Source organism: Ambystoma mexicanum, chromosome 6p, assembly GCF_040938575.1.
Source record: "Ambystoma mexicanum isolate Mex_15411 chromosome 6p, UKY_AmexF1_1, whole genome shotgun sequence".
Classification (NCBI taxonomy): Eukaryota; Metazoa; Chordata; class Amphibia; order Caudata; family Ambystomatidae; genus Ambystoma; species Ambystoma mexicanum.
In genome coordinates, this window is record NC_090935.1 from 1,511,241,709 (window position 1) to 1,511,262,643 (window position 20,935).

At 45.5% G+C, this 20,935-nt stretch overlaps 1 protein-coding gene across 1 annotated transcript in view; it reads right to left on the minus strand.

The window, feature by feature from the left end:
- The window catches only part of GAK (cyclin G associated kinase), a 2,243,070-nt gene that overhangs the window by 1,850,688 nt on the left and 371,447 nt on the right, over positions 1 to 20,935 (minus strand). Inside the window, exon 8 of the mRNA XM_069626358.1 lies at positions 13,809 to 13,944. Within this exon, the coding sequence (XP_069482459.1) occupies positions 13,809 to 13,944 (136 nt within the window). The remainder of the gene's footprint in view (positions 1 to 13,808; positions 13,945 to 20,935) is intronic.

The following is a 20,935-nucleotide window of genomic DNA, read 5'->3' on the forward strand; positions in this document are numbered from 1 at the left end:
CACAAATAGTGTAGTTGGACACCCCATAGTTATTGCTGATGCTTTTTCTACTGCAAAAGCAGCTGCAGCGAGACCTTGTTCACAAGAGAATTGGCCTAACATTATAGGGTCTAAGTGACCGCTGTAAAATGCTACTGGTTTATAGCCCATGCTAGTCTTTTGGGCCAATACTGCTTTCATCACTGCTGAGTCGCAATGTGAAAATATAAAGAAGCGCCGCTCATAGTCTGGGGATGCCAGTACTGGAGCAGTTGATATTGCGTCTTTTAATTCGTCAAATGCCTCCCTCATTTCCATAGTCCATCCCAACTTTTTCTCCCCTTTATTTGCTTCCTTCAACCCCTCAAGCAGGGGTCCTATGTATGAGCTGTAATCAAATACCCATGCTCTACAGTAGTTGCACAGCCCCAGAAATTGCTGTAGTTCTCTCACAGTCTGTGGCACGGGAGTGCTTGAGATGGCCTGTGCTCTTTGTGGTGCAATCCTTCTTCCATGTTGGGATATCAGTTGGCCAATGTAAAGTACCTGTTCCTGACAGTATTGTATCTTTTCCATGTCTACCTTGTACCCCTTTTCTGCCAGTATCGTCAACATTTTTAATGAGTCCTCTCTACATTTGCTTTCGTTTGTACTACAAATTATTATGTCATCCACATACTGTAACACTGTGCTTTCCACCTCAACGTTACCCAAATCCATCTGTATTACTCTATTGAAAATTGAGGGTGATTCACAATACCCCTGTGGTAATCTGGTATGTTTCCACTTTGTATTTCGGTAAGTAAAGCTTGTCAAATCTTGTGAGTCTGGGTGTAATGGTATTGAGAAAAAAGCATTTTTAAGGTCAATCACTGTAAAACGTGATGCTTCTGCCGGAATGCCACACAATATTGTGGCCGGGTTTGCTGTTACTGGATACTCTGCTTCTACTATGTTGTTCAAAGGTCTGAGGTCCTGTATGAAGCGCCAAGACCCCCCTTTAGCCTTGCGCACCGGGTACACAGCTGTGTTACATGGTGATTCTGAGGGGACTAATATGCCATTGTTTATAAGGGCCGTTATGGTTTCATATATGCCCTCATCTGCCTCTTTTGACAATGGGTACTGTTTCACTCTTGGTAATATGGCACCCTTTTTCAACTTTATCCTTACACCCCCTATGCTTTTTATGCATCCTACGTCATAAGGGCTAATAGTCCATAATGATTTGGGCACCTTTGACATATCCTCCTTAAAAAATGGGACTGGGGTGCCTGCGGGTGCCTCAAGTGCCATTGCAATTTTCTGTGCTACTTGTTTGTGAGCCACTCTTAGCCATATTTCTACGCTCATCATGAACACCATTTCATTTTCTTCCTTTTCTTCTGAGAACAGCTCTTCATCTGACACCTGGGTCAGCCTACACCCTTCTGCTAGTGCTATCACCGCCCTCCAAGCTCTCCCTTCTTTATCTTGGGCGTGCACAGCAACATAATCAGCTGTTGCAATAATGCTCTCAATGTCCACTGCAAACACCTTCCCTTCCAGTTCATTAGCTGGTGTTTCTGGTCGGAATAGATAGGCTGCTGGTCTCCTCCATATTTTCCCTTCTATCCCTGGCATCCATGCAAATGCCATGTCAGTGCCATATTGAAATATCTCGCCATCTACTGGCTCCGCCCTAATCGCTGTCTGTCCACAGTATGCTTGCAAAATCTGTCGTGCTGCGAGCATGTTAATCCCTGGAGTAGAGCAAATTATGCCATCCTCTGTAAACGAGATCGTCATGTTCAACCTGTTCATTATGTCCCTCCCCAGTATATTTACTGGTGAGGCGCTATAATACAAAAGTGGAACTGACAGATCATAATCTCCAATAGATAACGGAACGTTATCAGTAAATGGAACCAACCCTTTAGCCCCAGAAAATCCTTGGGTGTTCATGGCTTCGCCTGACATCTTAAATTTACCTTCCCTTATGCAAGACCGGGTTGCCCCGGTGTCAACAAGAAATGATAATTTTTTGTCACCTATCTTTACCTCTATGCGTGGTTCCTCCGCACTATTAGGTGTTACTGACAGGATGGGACACACCAAGGCCGTCTGTGGGCTGGCCTATTGGGGGTACAATGATTGGCCATTCCCTGTGTAAGGGTTGTGTCCCAACACCGTCACCCCACCCAATTGTGTTCGTTCATTTTGTGGTGGTGGTTGTATTAACGCTACTTGTTGTTGTGGCGGTGGCAGATACTGTGTTATTTGTTGTTGTGGCAGTGAATAGGTTTGTTGCTGTTGTGGTTGTTGTGGTTGGCCACTCCCTTGTTGTGACATCTGCTGCTGTTGTATGCCCTGCTGTTCTTGTGATGTCCTAGGTTGTGCTTGTTCATTCCATGCTGGTGTTCCTGGCCTGACCCTACATGTACGTGACATGTGTCCTAATATTCCGCAGCTCCAACACACGGGTGGTTCCCTGTTTTGCCATGGGAAGCTCCCTGCGTTGTCTTGGTATACGGGTTGCCCTGTGGAGTAGTTATTTCTGAGTCCCCCAGCCTGTTGTTGGGTATTATATCCATATCCTCTCCCTCTCATAAACCCTCCTCTCCCTCTGTTATAACTATAATACCCAGTTCCTTGCATTGGGTACCCTCCTCCCATGTTCGGTGTGTGTAATTGCAGAGGCGGCACTTGCTGTATTACACCTTGTGGGGGCGCTATTTGAGCTTGATCTTGTGCAGCCACTACTTGCGTTGGGCTTTGGGTCATTGGTGTGGGCGTAGTTATTAGTGCCCCTTCCATTGTGTATTTAGTAAGTTTTTTCTGTACTAATTTGGCCTCTTCTGTTTTCCTGTCCTCCTCCTTTTGTTTCATCTTTCCTTGCCATGTCCTGCAGTGATGAACTATAGTCAGTTGTATTTCTGGCCATGGTTTTGCTTCCATTCCTACTACTTTCTTTAGCTGTTTCTGAACTCCTTCTGGGAGCCCTTGTACTAGTATATGATAAAATATGGCTGGTGTCTTGTCCCATTGTTCTCTAGTCTCCATGCGCCACTTCTCTTGAATGTCCTGGATATAATCAACAGGATCCTCATTTTCACCCATCTTACGGGAAGTAATGGCTCCTATGTCTGAGGTGTCTGGGTACTGCACTCTCAGTGCCTGCCATAGCGCATGTCTGCAGTTTGCAAATGGTGCCCCATCATGCGATGTGTTTGTTATTGTTACTCCATGGAATCCCGCTCTTTTCCAAATGTCATCCGCTCTATCCCCTAATATTGATATTAACAGGCCCTTCACATCTCCTACTGCTAGTTTCTGTCCTGCGGTGTGTTTTTCCATTTCATATATCCACTTACCCGCACCTCCACTTAGTGATGGGAGCCTACATTTTATATTTTCCTTATCCGTATGTTTCCAAGGTACATACTGTGGTCTAACCCCTCCTCTCTCCAGCAGTGGCATTAAATTCTGTCTTTTTTCACCCTTTACGCTCCATGATATTGAGTCTTCACACCCCTCCTCTTCCCCCATTTCTTTTACTACTTCAAATTCTTCCTTACTACCTCTTCCCCTACCTCCCTCTTCTTCCTTTCCCCTTCTTTCATCATTTCCTGTGTTCAATATGGGTATGTTTATTTGTCTGTCTTGCCTGCGACTAGGGAGGTCCCTAAGCCGACATGCATACGGTGTAAGTTCGTTCATGAAGGGCGCGAGCTTTATTCTGTGCAGAGAGCGTGCGGTGGTTGAACACGTAGGTAGTGACGTGGGAGGGCGGCGTGATGGAGATGTGGGTGGCGTGGTTTCATTGGTTTGTGTTTCCCCTATTCTTTTCGTTTCCTCCTTACTTCTCTCCAGCTCCTCCCCTCTTCTACTTATCCAGGGCGAATCTATGTTTGTTCTAGTGAGGTACAGTTTATCTAAGCTTTCCCTTTCACTCTCTCTTCCATCCTTCTCCACTCCTTCTTCCTCCTCACTGCAAAAATTATTTATAAATTCCACCCCCCACTCTGCCTTTTTTCCTTTTATTGTTACTGTTTTTAAATCTATTAAGTCTCTTTCTCCCCTTTCGTTGTTACCAACTGTCCCCCCTAGTGCTGATGTCGTTGCTACCTCCCTACTTTTGTATACATCTCCCCATCTTTCACTCTCCCTACCCCTCCCTTCTCTTCCTTCTTCACTTCTCTCCTCCATTTCCCTACTATTTTCCTCTCTTTTCCTTTTTAATTCCTCCATTACTTCGTTGCTCATCTGTTCCAATATCCTTTCATCCTCCCTCTTCCTTTCCCATTTCACCCTCTCTCTTTCTACTATACTCTCTATTACCTTCCCCTCTTCATATTTTTTAGCTGTCTCAGATATTATCCTCCTCCATATTTCCATTTCTTTTTCCTTTTCTTCTTCTTCCTTCTTCTTCTCTCTCAGCACTACTCTTGATACCCTATCTGCTGCTGCTTTTACCCTTTCAGCTTCTCTCTTTTGTTCCTCGCTTCGTTCCCTTAATCTTTCCAATTCGTCCTTACCTTCTTTCCTTTTCCTCACTCTCTCTCTTTCCTCCCTCTCAAGTTGTTTGATCAGTTCATTCTGCTCTTCCCTTAGTTTTGCTAATCTTTCCTCCAAAATCTCTTCCTTCTGCCGTAGTAGCTCCTCTCCCCTCATTTCACTCTCTCTGGCACTATCCTCGTTTGTTCTCCTTACCGCCTCCTTTTCTTCTCCAGTTAGTGAGCCTCGTAATTTCAACAATATCTGTGCAGCTACCCACTCATCGTCTCCTATCTCTACAGTCTGCTCTTCTCTAATCCTCCCTTCCCCCATTGGTATCTTCCCATGAGCTACATATGGTGGAGGGCTGTATGCCGGGTTTGAGTATCCTTCAGCCGCCCTTAACCGTCCTTCTATTTCTCCTAATTCTCTTAACGGGTACAACCCTCCTCCCTCTGTTTTCACTCCCGGTGTTATGGGTATCTCATTGCTCGGTTCCTTTTTTATGTCGTCTGATTTATCAACATTTTCTCCTCCCTGTCTTTCGATCCCCGTATTCTTTGTGCTTTCGCACTCCTTTTCCCCACCCGTTCCTTCTTTCTTAATCTCCTTTTCTTCCGGTGTTTCCCCCATAGTGAACATTCCATTTGGTCCTGGTCGAGACCCCTGGAACATCCTCCATAAGTTAAACACCTCCACGTGGTTTGCCAACTTCTTCCCCTTGTATGTATTGTGCAGATGGTTCAGTAGTGAGTGTTGGGCATATGGATCGAAACTACCATTAGGCGGCCATGGTGTTAACATTTTATTGTCGGTCCCCTGGGTCCACTCTATGCTGTACTTAATTAACTTCTCCCTGTGTGGTGGCAGTGTGGTGCATATGTGCTGTAGTGGGGTAGTGAGGGTGTTCCCCCACCCTCCCGACCCTCTCCCGTATGACATGGTTGTACTCCCCTTGTTACCCTTCCCCTTACTACCAATTTACAATATACAACCTTGTATTGCTTACCTCGCCCCGCAAGTGTGGGGACTTACGACAATCCTTTGACAAATTATGCAATAGTAATAAATGTGATGTTATATTATATTCCTTCCCCTACGGCCCCCTGCGGCCGAAGCGCACGCAGCCCCCTGCGGCTGCGTACCCCTTACGACGATCTTATACAGTTGTCCTGTTTCTCCGTTCTCCTCCCCCTTTTACACTTGCCGTGGCCGGCGTTCTCCGTGCGCAGCCACGCCCCTTTCCCCTTCTTCTTTCGATCCACTGGTTTATAGTTTATCTCCGTATCAGCTCCTTTATCATGCTTCTCCTCCCCACCACTCTCGAACCCAAGGTTCCTTGTGCTCACGATATCCTATTAAATCCCTACTGGTGACGTCACCTATTTCTTCGAGCTACTGGTATATTCGTGTTATGTTCTTTAAATTCAAAATACACTTGTAATCTACCCCGCTAACCCTACAGCTGTCTTCCTGTCTCTCCTGGAACAAGGTAATCTCATCAATACTATAACCGGACTGCGCACGCTGCGTCGCCTCGCCTGTGATACGCCCCTCAACAGGAGGGCTTAACCAGCCAATTATCTTCCGTTTTGGGCAACTATGTAACTAGCCACCGCCCACAGGGAAACGTCATCTACCTATCGAGTTTCTTGCTCGAACAATAGGGAACCTCATCTACTCATTCAATAATAAATATCAAATCGTAGGAAACCACACACCCACCCTCACACGTATCCGCGATTCAGGCCAATCAGTGTCTTACGAGCGGCTGCACGTGATGTTTTCGTACCCCGCCCCCCTCTTTCGCGTAACGTTAGCTCACTGTTACGAGCGGCTGCACGTGATGTTTTCGTGCCCCGCCCCCCTCTTTCGCGTAACGTTAGCCGCCTGCTTTCGCACTCGTTTCGCTACCATTCATTCCATTTAGCAACACTCAATTAAACCCTCGCCACTTTACAATTCCTCCCTCCTCCCTTATTTACTTCCTCCCCCTCCCTCACAATTTCGCATTGCTTGTTGTGCGTGTCATGCTCACCAAGTTCTCTCGATGCAGGGCCGCTCGACTGCGTGCACCCCTCCAAGCGGCTCGCCACCTCCCCTCGTCTGGACCACGTCTGGACACTCGCCGACCGCGGGCGGGATACTTCTCAACCGGCTCCCGAGGGCCAATATCCGGATTGCGCTGTCCGGTCCTCTCGCAGCTCCGCGATGGTCCTGTAGTCCTCAGAAGGGGGCAACGGCAGAGGGGGCCGCGCCGCCGGGCCTCCTCGCAACGGGAGTGCCTGGAAAAATTAAAAATAAAAGTCGATCTTAAACAGATCTCAGCAGTGCCTCCAACTTGTCGGGGGGAAATTCTGCCGGGGTCGGCCGGGCCGCCCGCAGACCTCCGGGCAGGGAGGCCCCAACTCCTCCCGTGTATATCTCGGATCGAGACAGAGTATGAGGCACACACAAGGAGCAAGGCAACTTCTGCTGTTTATTATGCAAACGGCAGGGATGGGTCAAGGAGCGTACGCGTTCGTCCTGACACACACACGATCGTGGGGCTCGCAGGCCCTTTTTACTGTAATATGACGCGCTACTTGCGTCACTTCAAAAAGTTAACAAAAACCTACCGCCACTCTTAATTGGTTGCTCGAGTGGTAGGGTTAGTATAGTACACATATAGAGAATGATATTAGTGGTCAAGGTGTAGTCAGGTGGTATATCTGGGTTGTCCCTTCAATTAGATACATAAGAATTGTTACATGAAGACCCCTGAGGATTGGCTAATGTTACTGACGTCTGAGATAAGAGCCCCATGCTCTGATTGGTGCATCCGTGAGCTCCCCAGCCTGGGACCACCGTTGTTCCCAGCTCTCGGTGTACCCGTGTTTGCAACAATGTTTCAATATGGGTACATGCAGACAATGTGAGGATTTATTCATAGGTGGGAGCTGACCGTTCCCACTGTAGCAGGTGTCCATTGAGCCTTTCAAGTGTCCCGGCCTGTGTCTCGTAGTGCGGGACCCAGACGCCCTGTCTCTCCTGGGTTTTGGCATCTCGTCAGGTTCGGCTTGGTCACGTGAGGCGGGACCGTGTTTGAGGCAGAATTCTGCACAATTAATATTGTTTTTCCACTGTGTGTCTGGTTTAATTTGTAGATATGATTCTAACGTTGGTACGCGGAGTGCGAGGTTGCAACATCGTGCCTTTGATGATTTGGTCTTGGATGTGGGTTTGCAACATTGCGACCTTGGCTGGGTGCTCCACCAGGCTCATTCTGCAGGATCAGCAACCTGACTTTTGCTTTGTTAATGTCCACGGAACTCTTGCTTGAGGCCTACTTGGGCCTGGTGCATAAGTGATCCATTTCGTGCATGGGTGCTTTAGATTATAGTGGCATATATTTCCATGACCAATATCGTGTTTCCATTATACCTCTCACGGTGGTAACGGGTTTCAAGGGAAGCATGAGCAAGCGTTATAGATGAGTTCATGATGCGTCTTGCGTTTCTGTACTCTGAAAGCCTATGTAAAAATAATAAAGATGCATGTCCGTGAATATGCCTGTCGCCTACGTCAGAGCACTGAGTATATTCTTCGTGTAGATTGGTGTGGGAATGTTAAGTGTGTATATTTATACAGATGTGCTTCCCGTTGTCTAGGTCGTCATGGCATCTCTAACGACGTGTGGTTTTTAGTCTAGCTGATCCGGGCCGCAGGTGTCGGCACGGCCAGTGCGGGCTGCTGGGCAGGCAGGTGGACACATCCGTATGTTCCTGTACCATGGTACCTGGTCGTCTGGTAACTGGACGAACTCTTCTCGCGGCGGGTGTCTGGGCCGTGACCCTCTAGGCCAAGCGCGAGAGGTGAAGGACGGGAGCCTGGTCTTCCATTCTCCCACTTCAGCTTTTTTGAGTGGGTCGGGCCGCATTCTCGAAAACCTCCATCATCTTTTTGCGGAATTTCCCACTTACTGGGAGAATCCGATTTAGTCGGACAACAAATTTCTTCGGTAGACTCTGAAGAAGAAGATGATGGGAGATCTATGTCTCTTCATTTTTGTTCGATGACAACGAAGAGTGTCTCGATCTACTCCAAGATCGAGATCTCTTCGATTGCCTATGGCGATCCGATTCCTTAGAATCAGTCGCTTTCTTGTGTCTTTTTGACGAAACCTTTTTTGAGGCCTCCCTCCCCACCGACAGTTTACCTCTCCTCACACAAAGAGCTTTTTCGTTCATAGAATGGCAGGACCCGCAGTCGTCGGTTCGGTGACACCAGAGACAAATCCGGTGGGGATCGGTGATCGACATCTTAGATCCACAATCTGCACACTTTTTAAACCCAGTTCTGGTTGTCGAAGGTGTCGAAGACGACGACATTTTCTTCACAGAAAATAGAAGCGCGCCATTCTCGATAGCGAAGCGATTGGAAAAACGGAACTGAAGCAACGGGCGCGGCTCGAGCTATTTATACCATCGGTGACGTCGACAGAGTAATGAGTACGTCGGGGGACAATCAACGCCACAACCTCGAGCACAGCGCCCTCTGCCGAGAACATTTTTCCAAAGCAGCGAAGCTGGAGAGAACGATTTATCACAAGATGAGGAATACGTGGGAGGACACAATCCATTCGAAATGAGTCTCTCGAGATTGGTTTGAAGGAGTCGAAAGTGGGTGGGGTTGATGTTGCCGTGGCGGTCTGGGCAGACAGCTTTTGTGGCGGTGAGAGGAGGGCCAGTTTGTTGTTAAGAGAAGTTGTTCTGTCGAGCACAGCGTTGAGAAGTGGAGAGAGAGCGAGTCGCAGAGTGATTGAGATGGGGTGGATTGGGTTGAGGTACAGGTTGATTTGATGAATACAGAAATGATTTTGAGGAGTCCCTTGCTGCAGTTTCCACAGTTAAGAATTGGATTGTTGTAGTGTGCTTTTTTGGCTTTCCGGATTTCAGCTTTATAGTAGCGATGGTGCAAGGCGAAGGTGGATCTATTCAGGTGGGTTGCTCTTTTTCGCCATTTCTGTTCCAGGCATTTGTTTAGTTGTTTCGCAATCTTCAGTTCAGGAGTAAACCATCTGGGATGAGGACCGGGGCAAAAGGAGGAGCGACAAGAGGGGGTGAGCAGGATTAGTGAATTATTGAGCCACGAAGAGAAGGATTCGATGGTTAAGGGTTTATCGCGGGGGATGGTTGTTGGGGGTCTGTGTAGCAGGGCGTCAGCTAGGTCAGGGAGAATCTTTAGTTTCTTCCAGCATTTGCGGCGAAGGGGGGCGGCTGGTTCAGGGATGGGCGCAGAGGCAGGGGAGCGGATGGTGCATTGCTAGTCCTGCTCCCTTCACTTGAGGCCTGCCTTGGAAAGGCACACCACTCCTGTACCTTTCACTTGAGGTCTGCCTTAGAGGTTAGTGTAGCTCCATCTGCGCGAGGTGCGACTTGCAAAGGAACCCAATTCAGGCTCCTTCCACTTCAGACGTATCTTGGAAAGGAATGCCACTCCAGCTCCCTCCACTTGAGGAATGCCTTGGAGAAGAAGGGAACACCACTCTGGTTCATACTCCTTTGGGGTGTCTTGGCAAGACATACTAGTGCAGCTCGCTCCACTTCAGGCCTGCTTTACAAAAAACCGTTCAGGCGTACATTGGAAAGTAACGCGATTCCGGCTCCTTCCACCTGAGGCTTGCTTTACAAAAAAACATCCATCCCGCTCACTGTACTGGAGGGGTGCATTGGAGAAGACGGGAACACCATTCTGGTTCCCCCCACTCAAGTGGTGTCTTTTGAAAATAATACACTCCACTTTGGCCCCCTCCCTAAGTGTCATGAAAGTGGTACTTGGACACCATCTACATGGCGGCGGCGGTCTTGCTTACCTTGTACCACCCTGCCTTCTTTATTGTTTTAACTGAAATAATGTTGTGTGGTGTAACTCAAATGTCTTCTGTAGGAATGACTTGGATACACAATTGGTGTGAGTGAGGTAAAACTACTTAGTACATGCAGATGTCATTTCTGTGAATGCACTTTCCCAGCAGTGCAGAAATGATTAGCATGTTAGAGGTTGTGTGTTTAGCGTGGGTAAGGTTGCACATATGATTATTTCAACATGACCGGTGAATGCAGGCATACTTGCTATGGGAGTACTCGAAGTTGGTGGGAAAGACTGTCAAAGAATCGAAAAAAAAGGATTGAAAAAAAAAAGGATCGAATGCCCTTTTTTTCGAATCCAAAAGAATCGGAAAAAAAAGGGTTGAATGCTTTTTTATTTATTTATTTATTTATATACATTTTAGTATAGTATGCTAAAAAAAGTATTTTTAAAAAAGAAAACAGGGGTTTGGGGTGGGAACCCCCCCCCCATTAAAAAAAAATATTCAAAGAAATTCGACCCCTTTTTTCCGTCCTTTTGGTGTCGAAAAAAAGGCATTCGATCCTTTTGATTTCGATCCTATCACCTATTACCAGGAAAGACAGCGCCTGTAGGCCAGGTAGCCAAGTGAGCCAATGTGCACTTGCTATCAGTGTGCAGATACGATTTGAGCCACATGCCATTTGAATGCCGACACAGTTGATATGCAAGTACTGGAAAATGGTGTGAAAGATATTGCCTGGAGACACGGTTGCAATGTGCGCAGAGGTCCAATTGCTGTGACTGTGCAGATACGGTTGTTGGAATATGACATTTTAATGCAGACAGTTGATATGCAATTGTTGGAAAATGATGTGAAAGATATTGCCCGGAGACACGGTTGCATTGTGAGCAGATGTCCACATGCTATAAGTGTGCAGATGCGCTTGCTGTGGCGCAAGTGATTTGGTAGAGGTGCGACTGCTGAAATGGATGCCTACTGACTGCAGACACAAAAGGTGTATGAATGGCTAGTGAAACGGTGGGTGCCTTGCTGTGGCTTCACTGCCAACATCGAGGTTCCTACTTGTGCAAAACCCCACCTTGTCTATCCGACTGCATTGCGACCTGTATTTCGTAGAAGTGTGAGCAAAGGTGCATGTGAATGAGCTTACTGACAGCACTTTACGCTTTACTGAGAGCACTAAAGAGCACTTACTGTACAAATGATTTACCCATTCTCACCCAGGTGACGACACCTACACATAGAAGGTCTGCCTCTCATTGGAACACCTGTGGGAACGCGGGAAGGTAGGCCATGTGTTGTTGGCGGCGTGTTTCGGTGGATGAGCAGAATGAAATGTGCGAAAATCGTGTTTTTTTGGCCACATTTCTGACTTTGCTGGGGGTTGTGGGTAATACATTCTGGGCCGATTTGCGCTAGTCAGACCTCTGAGGATTCCCACGGGTGTCCTCTTTTCGAAAATGCATGGGGTTCCCCATTTTCTTTGCTGGCTTCAACACCCTAGGCCCAAATCTGTAAGCTGTATGCATCAGCAAAATTCCTGAAAATCTGCTGTGGCGAAAGACTTGGGGTTATCCGTGTTTTAGCCTTTTTCCTTTCCGCCCAGCAAGGCGCACCCACACGTGAGGTACCATTTTCGTCGGCACACCTGAGGGAACGCGGGAAGGTATACCATTTGTTGCGTTTGTGTGGTTTTCGTAACATTTCGACCCATTTGCTGCTGCCCTTTGTCACACAACCCTTTCATTTCCCAAATGTGACCTACATTTAGTCACCACTTTAGGCACTATACACTTTTGTAACCTGCAAAAGTCACCTACCAATCAAAACGTCTGCCTGTGCTCTTTCAGAAAATGTATGCTTGTCCTTCCTCACCACATTTGTTTTCCTTATTTATACATACTAAGTACTTCGTTTTTAGGCCAAAAGCATGTAACTCCTGTCTATCATGGCTCTGTTTTTGGCTTGTTGTGGTATTGCTTGTTTTGTGAAACATTACAAAACAAATTGTGATTTCCTAACTTGGAGAGTCAGGGGGAATGTAGCGGAGCATTGTTTTTCTCAAAATTCACAGAAGTCATTGCCTTACCGGGCCAACCATGTCCACCACATACCTTTTTTTTCTGTCATTTTCCTGATTTTATCCCAAACTATGGAATTCTTCCCGTAGTTGTTGCCTGAAATGCGCAAATCACCCCTTCCTAACCTTGGAATTTTGTCTACTTTTCAGAAATGTATGCCTTTCTGTCCTCCTATTCAGCTTTCCTACCCTTTTCTTCCATTCCATCCATGCATGTCCTATTGGGAAAAAAGGCCAAAATAGACTAGCTCTCACAAAACGGTTGATAACCATATCAAAATATGTTTTTTTTGGTTTCCACTTAACCTGTTCTTGAAAGCCTGGAAAATGGGGAAGTCAGCACAGCAAACCATTTGTTCCTAGCACTTACAAGGAAAAAAACACAGGCTTCTTTGTTCATCATTCTATTTGGAAAAAAAACATATCTGCTCCATTTTTGATTATTTTCTCTCACCCCCGCACCCCCAACACCACTGCCCTACAGCAAATTAGGATTCCTTGGTGGCGTAACGACTGCTTACATGTGGGGGAAAAAAGGGGCCAAATTTGACCGAGATATCTCATTTAACAAAAAGTTACAAGGCATTGAATGGCGACATACTAAATTCACCAAAAAAGGCTTTGGGGATTGGGGCGACACCCATGGCAGTTAAGGAGTTAATATATGTCCCATCTTCCCAGTTAGGAGATTGAGGCAGAAACTAGCATCTGATACAGAGGAGTTGAGAGGTGCTGCAATGGGAGGAGGTAGCAATCCTACCTCAGTGGTAGCTTCAGAATTACTTTGCTGGAATCGAGGTAGCTTCCAATGGTGAAAGGAATGACACTCTGCACCACCACAAGTTGCTGGTAACCAAAACGCTCAGAACATTCTCAGAAGGTTAGATTTGCACAAAGTCTGAATTTTCTTTAGAAAAGTAAGATAATTACAGCCATAGTTTTAATTTGGCACTGTCCTCAAACTGCTTAGAAAGTTCTTGCATACTCCTAATTGTCTACTTCACATTGTATAGAATTAACTTCATGATTTTGCTGATGTGTGAGCATTGCATAGTGTATGTCAACAGTCTTATCAATATATTGTTTGTACAACCGTGGAACCCACACAGCTATTTTCATTAATACAATCATTAGTCCTGCATTTATTTTGGGAAGGAAAGGAAAATAAAACATGTGACCTGCTTTTCGCTCTGCTCATTTCTATACAAGGATGTCCTTTCTAGATGCTAGCCATTCCCAAACCATTGTCCACCAACTCGGGTTGCTCAACATTGTGCTAACCCCCAAAATTGTTAATGCTGTAAACATTTGGAATTAACCAAGTTGATAGAGGGTTTAATGTGATTAAAATATAAAATCAAACATGTTTGCGGCACACAAACAGGTGAAAGTTTGCAAAAACTGAAATATTTCACTTACGAATTAATGCATGAAAGACAGTATATCTGGAGTCATTCTGAGGAATAGAGTATTTCCCATTGACTATTCTAAGTTTCGCTCCATCTTCAAAAGGGTGTTGTTTGAAGCACAACAAATATAGAATACATCCAAGAGCCTGTTAAATAAAGAGAGAACATTGATAAGACTAACATTGAACATATACAAATATTTTTTGCTGAAATTATTCCTTTTGTATGTGTTTGATTAGGTAATAAAAGTAGCCATATGCCCTTCAAAACAATGGACCATGTCAAAATGGGCACATTTTTTGTAAGAAAATATATCCCCAAATTAGATGTAGACCAGAAAATGAACCTTACCACCTGGAAACAGTTTATGATTTGTTTGCTCTGGTGAGACTGCAGGTACCAGCCAATCTGGGTTTGGCCATTTCACCATGTTTGGTGAAACTGACGTTTTGCTGGATTTTTTGTTAGGGAGTAGTCTGGATTAGGATTTACTGAAAATACATGTTTTGGATTGGAGGGTAGCGAGTGTGGGAGGGGTGATATGGGTGCCTGCCCCTATAATAAAACATTTTTAAAAAATGCTGCAAAATCAAAGCTCCCTGATCCATTATTACATTTCTGGACTGCTCTCCAAGCGGTAATTGTCAACAAGGATCTGTTTGTACTGCACTTCCTAGCAAGTCCATCATACTCTAAATTCAAGTGGTGTAACCAATCTTAACACACAGTTTGGGAATAGGAGGGAGTACCTAAAATTGTTTTCTGAAGTTTGAAGATACTATTCGACCAATGGTCCAGCAGTGTACTACTAACAATCTTTAAAAATGGGTTATCGCTGAACCACACAAGTTATTTACAAGTTTGGCTACCCTTTGCCATTTGATTCCCTCATTTAAACCCACTAAACATCCCCAATCTTTGTCCTGAGGGTTAAATTGCACAAAATATTCAATTATGGGGCTCATGTTTTTGTGTTTCTAATACAAGAGCTGTGCTCAAATTATTGTTGACAGGTCTTGTTGGGTCTATATTTGAATTCACTGGGGCATTTGATTAGATGCACTACAATGCAGGCGTTGCCCCCTAGTGAGACATTTTTGGATCCAAGTGGGTACCAGCTACATCTATGATTTGCTTAGTTTGTCTATTTTACATGCACACAGGGTATCCTCCACAGTGAGGATGTAGCTTATTTTCCTGTGTCTTGGCTAAAGAAACAGTTGTTTGTTGAACCTTAATTCATCTTATTAAAAGTCTGACACTCGGATGGCTTCTCCCGACACCGAACGGCTGAGAGGCTGTCTGAATATCAGGGCTCTAGTACCGTTTCTGCTGCGAAGTCTATTTTAATAGTACTTAACTGTTATATGGGATTAATGTTGCTGAAAATGACGCTGCTGTTTTCCACATGATCCCTTAATTGAATTGCTGAGTTTGTGGCCAAAGTAAGGCAAGCACATCATGTACATCTTGTCCAAGATTGTTTGAATTCCTGTTTGGGGATCAGGGAGTTTAGTTTGCCTTGGAAGGCAGAATGAGTTGCTGACTCATGAAGGGCACGAAACAGTACAAAAGTATGGCCGTGCGGCACACACCACATGCCTATGAAATTACACACTGGGATGAAAATGTCTTAATCTTTGTCAATACGAGAATATGTGGCCATTATTTTGTACTGTGCTCAAGGTAGTTCACACAATAATTTCAGGGAACGTTGAACTCATCAATGGTGAGATTAAATGAGCTAGGCTGTGGTCATCTATCCAGAAAATTAAGTAAATACAAAAACAAACAAAAAGGTCCCACAGAAACACTGTGTTGATAGAGTTGCACTCGTCAGAGAAACGTCCCAATTAAGTTCCTCAAAGCTTAATTTAGTTAAATAAAATCTTTTGCATATATTCAATGTGTTAAATGTAGAACAATTTCAATATTCAATAAACAATTTAATTCACAAAAGTGTTTTATCCAATTCAAAATATCCTTTTGCAAAATTACAGAAAAGAAAGCAAATATACATACACACACACAAACAGACGCGTTTTGCAGTTGCCCAAACCGCTTTATCACATACGAGGGAAATAACAGACTTCAGTATTCTGTTACATCTCTATGGTCCTTGCGAGATGGATAGGTCCCACTTTGGATTAGTGCAATGAGTTTGGCTTCAGTGTGTCGGACTTCTTGCAATGTCTACAGCAAGCCTGAGAAATATTCCATGTAAACGAGCAATACAAATACTCTGTTAAAACAGTACTGAGTGCAATAAAGCACAAACAATATATGACAGGCAGCATATATATTACATAAGTGCATAGTGCATTCCCTGTGCCGAATCGGCTACATTGTGCAATGCATAATGCTTAAACATATCGATGACTCATGGCACAAAGAATACAGAATAAAGTGCATCTGCAACTATTTTCAGCATAATAAAGTGCATGGTGCATTTCCGGCGCCAAGTCGGCCGCATTGTCCAATACATCATACTTAAACATATCGATGACCTAAGGCATATGGAATAAGCAATAAAGTGCGTGTGTAACAGTTTTCAGCAATGGGTCAATCAACAAAAACCTGATTAGTTCATGTGTAATCTGATATGTAAAGCATGTATGTAAACAAAGTGCTAGATGAGTATTGTGCGAACTCATTTATGTCTTTAAAAATAGGTACACTTTTTACCTCAAAGTCTTGAATATATAGGAGGGTATCATCTGCATAGAGTGAAATATTTGAGGAGGGCCAGTCATTCTGATGTCCCCATGTCCATAGTGTATTCGAACAAACGGTGCCATTGGTTAAATTGTTAGGGCAAACAATATAGGAGAGAAGGGGCACCTGGGGAAACAAGGGAGAAGCCTGGTTGCGAGAATTCTGGCAAATATTTCCACATCTACATTAATCAAGGAGAGAGATCTGTACGAGGACATATCATGAGCAGGGCGTTGGGGTTTCGGTAGGACCGTGATTACGGCTTCACGCATCGAGTCGGGAAGTGTACCGTTATTCATTGCCTCTTCACACACTTGCAACAAAATGGGGGCTAGCGTATCATGGTATTCTTTGTATAGCTCAATCCCCAAGCTGTCTGACCCAGATGCTTTCCCAAACGTCAGAGCCTTAATGGAGTTAACTATTTCTTCCTGATTGATCGGAATGTCTAATGAGGTTTTAGCCTCTGGGGAGAGTTTTGGGAGCCCGAGTTTATACAAATATGCAGACGTTTCAGTCGTGTAGAATTGTGTAAATGCAGTATTTATCTCCCTCTCCTTGGGTCAACACCACCCCATTTGTAGCTTGTATACTGGCAATGGGGGTCCATTAGTTTTCCGCTTTCAACATGCTCGCCAATGATTTCCCTGCTTTGTCTCCCTCTCCAGATCTACGTGCCCTCACAGAGGCGGCCATATATTGTACCTCTCCATCGGCCAATTTATGGAATTCACTCAGCAATTTGTTAATATCTGCCACAGTGCTCTTGCTATGTGTCGTACTGTAGCTTCTCTCATGCGCCCGCAGATTAATTTCCATCATAACCGATTTAAGCATACCAGTGGTCTTAGCCATTTTAATACCCTGTGTCCATACCTTAAATGTTTCCCAAAGTATGGCTGACTGTCAAGAGAGCCTTTATTAATATAAAGGAATGCCTCAATCTCAATATGTAGGGATTCTGAGACATTGGGATCCTTAAGGATCGCAGCTGGCATCCCCAGCGCTGTCCGTGCGGGGGAGTGTCACGTATCTCGAGACATAGGGAAACCGGGGAATGGTCGAACAGTGTGCATGGGTGTATATCACATCTACTCACTGCGTTTCATTGGGCCGCAGTTAGGAGCCAGTAGTCGATATGAGACTCAGTCATATACCGAAGAATAATACGTATAATGTTTATCTAGCGTGTGTAGTATTCTCAAGGCGTCTATAAGACGTACCTGTGCCATTCGTCGTCTGATGAAGAGTGGTGGCTGCTCGAGAGTACACAGGGAGCATCCGATCTATCCAGTGTAGTGTCCAGGTTCGTAATGAAATCCCCACCCCAGGTTTCGTCCAGCGGGGTAAGCATATGAACACATCATGGTAAAACTCTGGGTCCATATGTATTAACCAGAACCACCGGACATCCTGCCAACACGCCCCCACACCAGAACATAGCGTCCCAGGGGTCAATTTTACTGTTCGTATATTGAAAACCTAGCGATGGATGAGGGTCAAGACCCCTCTAGCCTGTGTGGAGTATTCCGTATAGTAGCAGTTTGGGCCCCAACTAGTGTTAAACTCTGTGTTTACCTTCTTCAATACATGGGTTTCTTGGAGCATTAATATCTGCAGGTTGTGCCTCGCCACGTTTGCGTCCACTTTCCTGGCCTTGCCCAGATTATTGAGGCACCTCACATTCCCAGTTAACAACTTAACTCTATCGATTTCCTCCCATTACATTTCGTGCCATTTGTATTTAACCTTGTCATCTTATCTTTGATCGAGTTTCTAATTTTCGTACCATCTACATCAACATAACCATAATTTTAAAACTTAACCACCCCAACTCGGCCTGCTTCCCTCACCCATACCTCCCTCCTATCTGGTATATCAAGAAGCAACTGTGGCAACTACTCCCCACCAGCACCATCAACCCCAACTACATGATGATGTTTCCCCCTGAACTTGTGGAACCATCCGGAGGTGCGTATGCTGCAGCTTCATGACTGCCATAGCTGGACGCTTCCGGTCCGGTTCAAAATTCTCCAATTAATTCAGTGCCACTCATTAACCTATCTCACCCGAATATTGAAGGAGTCATTACATTACATTCCACAACAGTCAGTTTGCCGGATCTCTCCTCTCTTAGTCAGGTCGGGGGCTTCGATTCTGATCTGCGCCGCAATCTCGAGGCAGCAGTGGGATAGAGGCCTCGATTGCCAACGCCGGATTGTCAAGAAAATCTGCTCTGCCGCCATGTTGTATGTGAACCTTGTCCGGGAAGATCAAGGCGTACTGAATATGAAGTCGAAGTTGACTCTTGACTTGCTCGTGAGACCTTCTGTGGGCCTGCACTCCTGCTGCAAAATCAGGATAAATATGTATGCTGTTGCCCTCGTATTGCAGTGATCGCAATTCCCAGGCCATCCGAAGGATCAAGTCTCTGTCTCTATAGTTGACCAGTTTAGCGATTATGGTGTGGGGAGGAGCCCCAGGTTTAGGCGCCCGTGCAAGGGTGCGGTAAGCTCTTTCAATTAGAAAATGGTCTGAGAACACTGTCGCTCCGAATAGGGATTTCAGGAGAGCCTCAACTTTCACTTCCATGGGCCCTTTGCCGAAGGATTCTGCAACACCATCTATGCGTATGTTGTTCATCCTGGACCTGGATTCCAGGTCCACGCATTTACTATGCATCTTGGCAACTTCACCCCTGAGTTGTACAATATCTCGGCCATGTTGCCCAATTGTGTCCTCATTAGTGCTTATTCTGGCCTCCGTTTCCTTCACACAAGCACTTTCTTTATCCAATCGGGCCTTGAGTGGACCTATAGTGGAAACAATTTGTTCAGTTTTTCATTCACGGATAGGAATCAATTTTGCATGGTAGTGAGAAGATTATCGTCTCTAGGGTTGGTTGTAGACGTTGACGGGGCTTCCCCAGTCGCAGGCATCGATGGCGCCGGGGCCTGGGTGTAAATTAGTCCATTGGGCCCTTTTTGCCCAAGCTCCGTTTTGTCATTCTCAGTAGTTGGTTACGTTGAGGCTGCTTTACAGACCAGCTACCGGGATACAGCGACAAGTATTGTTTATGGGGTTCCGCTATTCAGTTAGTTGCTTGGCATCGTAAAAGTTACCTTTGTTGAATTGTACTGCCTGGACTCTTGTTGCTCTTTTGATGGCTCTGGCTTGTTCAGACTATTTGGCATTGTCAAAAGCTGCGTTTCTAAACGCTGATCAGCCGCAGGCGATACGTCTCTTGTGTTTCCGTATTTAGAACTTCACAGGGTCCGACGTCCAGTCAGAGATTGTGGATTGTTACCACTGTTAGGGAGAATTCTCTGTTTAGGCTGAATTTCCTAACCTATTGAGTCCCCCAGCAGCTTTGCTGGATTTTTGGGGTTTATTTTTTACTCCTGCCAAGAGTGAGACTCTTTTACCCTCACTCTTGGACATGATTTGAGTGTGTCTCTTTGATTCTAGATGTGTTTTATGGGCTATGGGGTCTTTTACTCCATAGGGCTTCATGTGTTTTTGTGATGGGTGTTACACAGCACCCTCAGTGCAGTAACACAGGGGTATAATAGTGACCCCCCAGTATAGACTCCATACCCTGGGACTGACTACTGTCTCCCAGGGCATGTAAAGTCAACATTGACTTTACTAGTCTTGAATTCTGAACAGAACCAGTACAAACCATCATATTGTGGACGTACTGGCCGGGGCAATTCGATTGCCCCGGAGTCTGTTAGTCGAGAGGGCACGTCTCCGTCCCTCCTGATCGAGTTTTGGCTGGTGGTAGTGGATACTACTTTTTATATTCCTATGGGATTTCCGATTGTTCGAGGCTACCAACTTTAATTATTTAATTCGTATAGCCTCGAACATACCGCCGGTTTATTTAATTAATATTAATTCTCCAGTTGGTATTTTTTGCCAGAACTCTGTTCTAAAATGGCGTTTGTGTTCGCTTCTGTGACTCCAACCCAAGTTAAGCCCTTTGTTCCACTTTTTGGCGGGCTTCTCCACAGAAGCCCTCCAAAGTGGTGGCACTCTGTCTGGGGTACTTAGGAGGGGTGGAGGGGGATTTAGGCACCCTGGACTGAGTTGCCTAGGCAACTCAAGTCGCACTACGTCCTGATTGGCCCAAGTGGTGAGCCGGCCGGCTCACCACTTAGCATGTTTGAGTGACCTCTAGGCTGAGTGAATGGGGGTTTGCTGCATAAAAGCAGGGCTTTGGGGACTGGAACTTCAGAAGTTGCCACAGGACCTAAGAATCCGACGAGGGAGAAGCTGAGCCGACCTGCTACGACGACACCACCGGTGGAGCCCTGCTGAACCGTCTCACCACTTTTCCCAACGACAGAGGAGATCTCCAGCCCGGAGAGTCTTCTTCCTTAACTGGTGGGGATAACCAGTCTACTTCCTTTTTCGCTT